This window comes from Pterocles gutturalis, unplaced genomic scaffold, assembly GCF_000699245.1.
Source record: "Pterocles gutturalis isolate BGI_N339 unplaced genomic scaffold, ASM69924v1 scaffold18270, whole genome shotgun sequence".
NCBI lineage: Eukaryota > Metazoa > Chordata > Aves > Pterocliformes > Pteroclidae > Pterocles > Pterocles gutturalis.
In genome coordinates this window covers 1-6,807 of record NW_010141209.1, presented here as the reverse complement: position 1 = coordinate 6,807, position 6,807 = coordinate 1, and the positions used below count along the sequence as shown (strand labels likewise).

General features: G+C 34.7%; 1 protein-coding gene across 1 annotated transcript; it reads left to right on the top strand.

Annotated features, from left to right (window-relative positions):
* Positions 1–480: 480 nt before the first annotated feature.
* On the top strand, positions 481–5,770 carry LOC104469455 (WD repeat-containing protein 35-like; the record flags this gene model as incomplete). The annotated part of the gene is made up of 5 exons (XM_010083958.1): positions 481–598; positions 1,376–1,447; positions 3,530–3,622; positions 5,120–5,248; positions 5,463–5,770. Coding segments are annotated over 5 exons (630 nt in total), but the record flags the coding sequence as incomplete, so codon positions are not given.
* Positions 5,771–6,807: the final 1,037 nt, after the last annotated feature.

The window sequence follows — 6,807 nt, the reverse complement described above, 5'->3', positions numbered from 1 at the left end:
CGCTGCCTGCGGCCGCTGCGGTGGGGTCGTGGGTTTGGTCCCTTCCCAGTGCGCAGCCCTGCCTGCTCCGCCTGGGCCTGGGCTTGGGGCTTGGGGTTTCTTTGGTCTTGAGCTGTCCCCTGAGGAGCTGCTCCTTCAGGAGAGTGTGGACATAGCTCAGCTGGAGAGCAGCCCGTGGCAAAGCCCTGTGCACTGTGTGATCCCGCTCACCTCTTTTCTTGCTCGTGGTGCTTCTCTGCACACCTTTGAAGATGTCTTATTGTTATTTACTGCGTATGTTAGATTTCCCTTTTGTGCAGTGTTCACTAGTTCTTGTAATTCTGGTTGTCTTCTGTCTCTTTTTGCGTGTACCGATCTGTTGATAAAAATAATTTTACCTTGTGCACAATCACAGGTGTCTTTGAGGCGTTCAAATAGAGTATTTTAAAATGAAACATGATTCTTAGAACTGTGTAGAGATACAAAATATTTCTTTTTCAGATTGCAATTCCTGGTAATGTTCGATTAAGATGTATTTCCTGGAATAAGGATCAAGGTTTCATAGCCTGTGGTGGAGAGGATGGATTACTGAAGGTTTTAAAATTAGAAACACAGACAGGTAAATGAGCCTTTTTTTTTTTTTTTTTTTTTTTTTTTGACAAAACCTGACACTCTTCAGAATTCTTAAAGCATAACTCCTTCCACAAGTTAGTTGACAATATTGCATAAGTTTTAAATCTGTACATAGGCAGTCATGTATTTGCATAAACACTGGATGTGCTGTCACTTTCTTTTGAATACTGTTTTCCCTCAGTTTGTCTTGCATGGTGCACATGTAATTTGTCTGCCTGTTGCACCTGATGAATTTTTTTTCAGTGCTTCTTTTTTTCAAGGCATACGTTTCATTCTTTTTCTTTTATTATAGGCTTCCAGTTTATTTTGGAACTTATTTCATTATTTCTCGATTTTGTCTGAATGTTCTTTACCATCTTCCTTATTTTAGGGACAAAGCTGTGTGGTGTTTTTTTTTTAATAAATATCGGCCAAGAAAAGTGAAATCTAAGATATTTTCAAATTCTTTTAAACCTTTTTCTGATTGTAAGGAAATGTGATAGCCATGGTTTTTGTTGTTGTTGTGGGTTTTTTGTTTGTTTTGTTGTTTATTCTTCCTGAAAAATTGCTAGGCCATAAAGAGTACATGAATTGGGATGAGAGATGTGAATAACAAACACATTGAATTGAGGGGTGGAAAGTTCATCCTGCAGTTACAATTTACATACTTTCAGGTGAACAATTTCATCTACGTAAATAGTGATGAGAGCTGCAATATTGCTAGAGACACAGTAATATATATGGTTTATTAGGTTCATTTTATGGTTATTTTTGTTATTTTTAGATGAAGCAAAAATAAAGGGACTTGCGGCTCCTAGCAATCTTTCTGTGAATCAAACTCTTGAAGGTCATAGTGGTAAGTGTCTTTGGGCATTTAATGTACTTTTGATTAGATAAAATACAAGATTTTGTGAAATTTATAGGAGTAATTTGCAATAACTTTTTATTATAAGCCTGAAATAAAGATTATGAGTATTCAACTCAGGTATGTAACAGCTTGGCTATCTATTTTTACTGAGCTATCTGTTGAAAGACCTACAGTCAATCTTTCATGATCTGAGTGGGAATCAGTCTGATCTAGCCTTACCTCAGTTCTCCCGGCTGATATGGTATGTGTGATGCAGAATGCGTGCCGCACAAACCAATCTCTGCTCTGCCTGCTATGATTTAAAGTTTGCTTATGGATTTTACAAGGTCAAGTCTGTGAATTTTGACATTACAGCCTAATTTGTGTTTTGTATTACCTCAGACTTTGCTTTTTACAAATTTAATTACCCTGAGAAGGAAGTATTAATTTATATTTAAGTGGATGGTGCTATTATTATATGTGTTATATTACAGAGGGACTTTTTTTTTTTTTTTCCTGAATCATGCAGTGCTACTGGTATAGTACTTGTTGTCTCTGACTTCAGCGTCGTTAATCTGAAAGTGCTAATCACTTACATGGGACTGGAATGTATTTTTAGGTATTTACATAAAAGATCCCATACATTTGTTCACATACTGCCTTGGTAGATGACAGATAAAGAATGCTTTATGACAGAAAATAAAAGCTAAATTGATGGGCAGTTGATGCTGGAATTGCTGACTTAAGGAAACAATTATGTTCTACTGTGTTTTTAGGAAAAAAACCACAATTTTATCTTACACTGTATCTATAAAGTTTTAAACTCTGTATGATACGCTAAAATGATAAATGAGACTAAAAACTGCCTTAAGCATTTCTTCTAGTGACACATGTGGATAAGCCTGGTTTTTTTGATAGAGTCTCTGAGATTTGCTTGTATGTTATGGTAGCTTTACATTTTCTCTTGCAGAAACTGAAGTTCTGTAAAATTGATCTCTGTCTTAAACATATCTTAATTTTCCTTTTATTGACAAATTACAGAATGTGTATGTATGTAGACAAAGTTTAGAGAGGTTAGAAAAAAGGATAGAGAAGGATAGTGTGTGAAAGTAGAAATTGAATGCAGGAAAATTAGATGAGGGGAGTTAAACTCTCATGTGAGAAATGTTACATCGTCATAATGCATGGACAATAGGACATGATGAGAATGCTAAAATCCTTCTGTTATTTGAAGAAATGGTCTTTTTATGAAGATTTGGAGTTGAAACCTGCCAGCGGTTAGGTTATTTTAGGGACCTGGTTAAATATGATTTAAAAATATGATTGTGGGGAATTGATTTAGTGCATATTTTGAATGGACGTCTTCAGTTCTGAAATGGATTACTGTTTGTTGTCTTCAAAAACCTTCAACAGTCAGGGTATCTTTGACTGCACCTGTTGATAAAGTTCATGTCAGAAATGCTGAAAAATGGAAAGGATACAGAGGAAATGAATGACTAGTGATGAGGGCATGTAAGAGTGTGAGGCTTGAAGTGACCAAGTTCATATCCAGTGTTGAACTGATGAGAGAAGATGCTGCTTAGAATGATTTGAAGATATTTCAAGTCAAGTCAAAAATTTATGAGTAGGATCCCATATGATACGTGAGTGTCTGAAGGAATTATGTGTAGAGTGCTCTTCTTGGTAATCGTGAGAGAGACTTTATTTTAAAAGTGCAGCACTGGAGGATCAAACTACTAAGATGAAGGAAAAAACAAAACAACTTATGACAGTAACGTTTCGTCAGCTTCCCAGACCAACACGTCAGAGGTGGTCAGAAACCGCAAAACTATGATTTGGGTTTTGTGTACTGAAGCAATATTCTGAGCAGAACTTGGAGAGGATGTTACTCAAGTGCGTGAATACAGAAGCAAGAGGAGACATTTAGCAGAATTTTGAAAGAGGAAACGAGTGATACAGAAAGAATGCCTGAAAATAAATCAAAGTCAGCAGTGCAAATTTCTGAAAAGCTCCAGGTTGATTAAGTTGGGAGTAGTGGGTTTTATTAACTTACTTAAGTGGTATCAATACAAAATTTGTATAATTTTCTAGGTTCTGTGCAAGTGGTGACATGGAATGAACGGTATCAAAAACTGACTACCAGTGATCAAAATGGACTCATCATTGTGTGGCTGCTGTATAAAGGTATTCTACAGGACAAATTTGAGGCGGGATCATATTCCATGTTGTGAGAAATCTTTTTTTTTTTTTTTAAGCAATTGTAACAATTCTTTTTCAGACTTTTTATTTTGCAGATTGTAAAGCTCAAAATAGATTTAAAACATTTACAAGTTTTTATTTTAATATTTATCTAAATTTTTCATAGTGTAGTTACATGTAAAAAGGCATTTATCCTGCAGAGCTACCTTAGGAGAAGATACCAGTCCTCAGCCACATGCTTGGTAAACTGCTCTAGATTTCTTATGTTCTTACGTCTGTTACTTTAGTCCCTTGGAGCAAAACAGTATATTGAACAACAAAAAGAAGCAGGTTTCTTTGTGTGAGTTCTGTTTTGGGTGTCATTGTAATATTTAAATAGTTCTGCAAAGTGCATAAAGTGCAGACTTATTGGTAGAACTGAACAACCCTACTTAGAACATCAATAAAATACTGTTATAAAAACAATCCTTAGAAATATTTAATTGAGGCAGTGAACTAATATGACTAACCAGTGTATTGCTGTAATTGGCTTTTATTCTTCTTGACCTTTTCGCGCATACATGCTCTTCTTTGGTACACTTGAATTAATTTGAAAGCCAGCAAACCTCTCAGTCAAATTAACCATTTGCCAACACATGTGGGAAAGAAAAAGAAGATAAATGTTTTTTTTTTTCTCTTGAGGATTTTTGTTTAATGAAAAATGGAAAGTAATAAAATCTAAGCTCAGCTTCTCATTTCAGGAATAAAGAATATCACTTGGTTATTCTTTCAGCCTGATATGTGGTGGCTTCTGTCACATAAATAATCTCTTAGTTTTGGAAAAGAATCAGTAAATTACTCAACCTTCTTTGATAGGAACATGTATTATTCCCTCTATTTATGTTTCCTAGTGTATTCTTCTAAATTCTGAAATCATGTAAACACAGATCTCTTCCTGTAGGGTCCCTCTCAGACTTTTGCTTTTCTCTCTGATTCCTCATTTGTCAGGTTCTTTTTGTAAATAATTAGCACATATATGAACACTGGGTTTCACAATTATTATGTCTGTGTGGTCTGGGGGACACTATAGCGTAGTCTTGCTAGAGTTTTACAGAGTTTTACAGGAAGGGCAGCACAACTTTGTCTTTAATTCCTTTCTGCTTCTGTATCTTTTTGTTGTATATTACATTGCAGAGTCATCTGTGACTTACTATCTAATGTTTACTTATAAGCAGACCATGCTCAGGTTTCTCCATTTCATTGAACACCTAATTTGATTGCTTGGTAACTTTTATAAACTTTTATTGTGCCTTTATTATGCTATATTTGGGGTTTTTTTAACAACTTGAGGAATTCATATTACTAAGAAATGTTATTATCATCCTATTTGCATATCTTTTTAATTGAGAGCAATTTTACTCTTTGAATTCAGTGATTAGCATGTACCTCAAATCTGCTAGAGGATTATCAAGTATAACTCAGTTTTTCATTTGCTGCTAATAGGTGCTTGGTATGAAGAGATGATTAACAATAGAAATAAATCTGTTGTTCGAAGTATGAGCTGGAATGCTGATGGACAAAAGATTTGTATTGTATATGAAGATGGAGCTGTGATTGTTGGATCAGTGGATGGTAAAATTTAAGCTCTACTAACTGTATTACATAGGTTTGTTTTCAGTATTATGTACGTAGTGGCTCTGTTTTCTCTAGATAAATACAATTAATTGTTATTTTCTAATTGTTGCTTTGACTTTCTTTAGCTGTTCCAGTTTTTACATTGGTAACTTACATCCTATTTTTAATTTTGTAGTATGTTTATTAAAGTACAATCAATGTTCTGTTACAGGCAATCGCATTTGGGGGAAAGACTTGAAAGGTACCCACCTGTGCCACGTGGCCTGGTCCTCTGATAGCAAAGTTTTACTCTTTGGAATGGCAAATGGAGAGATTCACATTTATGATGATCAGGGAAATTTTATTGTAAGTTCACAGTGGTATAATAAAGAAATTAACTCCAACAGGCATAAAAAAAGTACTTCCTCTTTATTTCATGTTTATTTTTAGTTGGTGGACTTCAGTACTGAGAACTGGACAAGGTCTTGTGCACAAAGTTTTTATTCAAGATTTATGCAGCTGCAGCTTTTTAATATAAATATTTCTTTCTTGTTAGTTAAATGAATATCACATCAACTAATGCCTTTTCCCCTTGCAATAGTTATTGAAAATTCAGAAAATGTAAAAATATGTATGGTGATACTAGTTAAATTAAATGAAGCTCTGGTTAAAAGTACTAGCATGCTTTTAGAATAAAGCAGTAGTTTATTTTCCTATTGCTCCAGTAATTTATTACATAAGGCATGTTACATGTTTCAGAGAAAACCTGGTAATAAATGGAAAAATGAAAGGAAGTAATTATAATATTGCTGTATTCCTACAACTTTGATTTACTTAGTCATCTGCTTATTTGGACTATGACTATGATAAAATGCTAAACAGAGGTAAAACGCTGACTTTGAAAAGAGCAATGTATTTGGAACCATGTTCTTGACTTTTGGATGCCTGTTACAGTGAATTTTCCTTTTCCTTTTCCCCTCACAGTATCTTTCTTTCTTCCTTGTGTGTGAGTCATGGTCTTTCTAGCATGTGCTGTAAATTATTAATATTCTTTAAATAAGTTGTTGTTGCTTCCCCTGCCCGCCCCCCGCTCTTTATCAACAATACGTGTGGTTGTGCTCTCTCTCGCTTGCTTTCCCCCTGCCACTTACCCGGTAGCCCTCCTCTAAGCGATCCAGGTGCACTCTTACCTTTTGGAAAAAGCCCTTACCTGTGTTACCAGATGTACAGGGTACATACTTATTACAAAAGTAAACTTATCTTAATTGGTGCTCTAATTAGGACATTTATTTTTTCCAATTATGTTTGTATATTATTCAAGAGACTTTATCAAGAAAAAGCTGACAAGAAGTTTATTTTTTAAAAATCTTGTGGCCAGGAATGGTTTCAAATTATTTTTATTTTTTGCAAAGTTCCAGTGGGATTCCTTGTGCGTGTGCATGTGTGTGTGGGGGGGTGTTTTTTTTTGTTTTGTTCTGTTTGTGGTATTGTTTTGTTTTCTTTGCTTTTAAGTTACTTTTCAAAGAATTAAAATGCCAATGTTAAAGTAGTTCTTTGTAATTAAAATGTATGTTTTC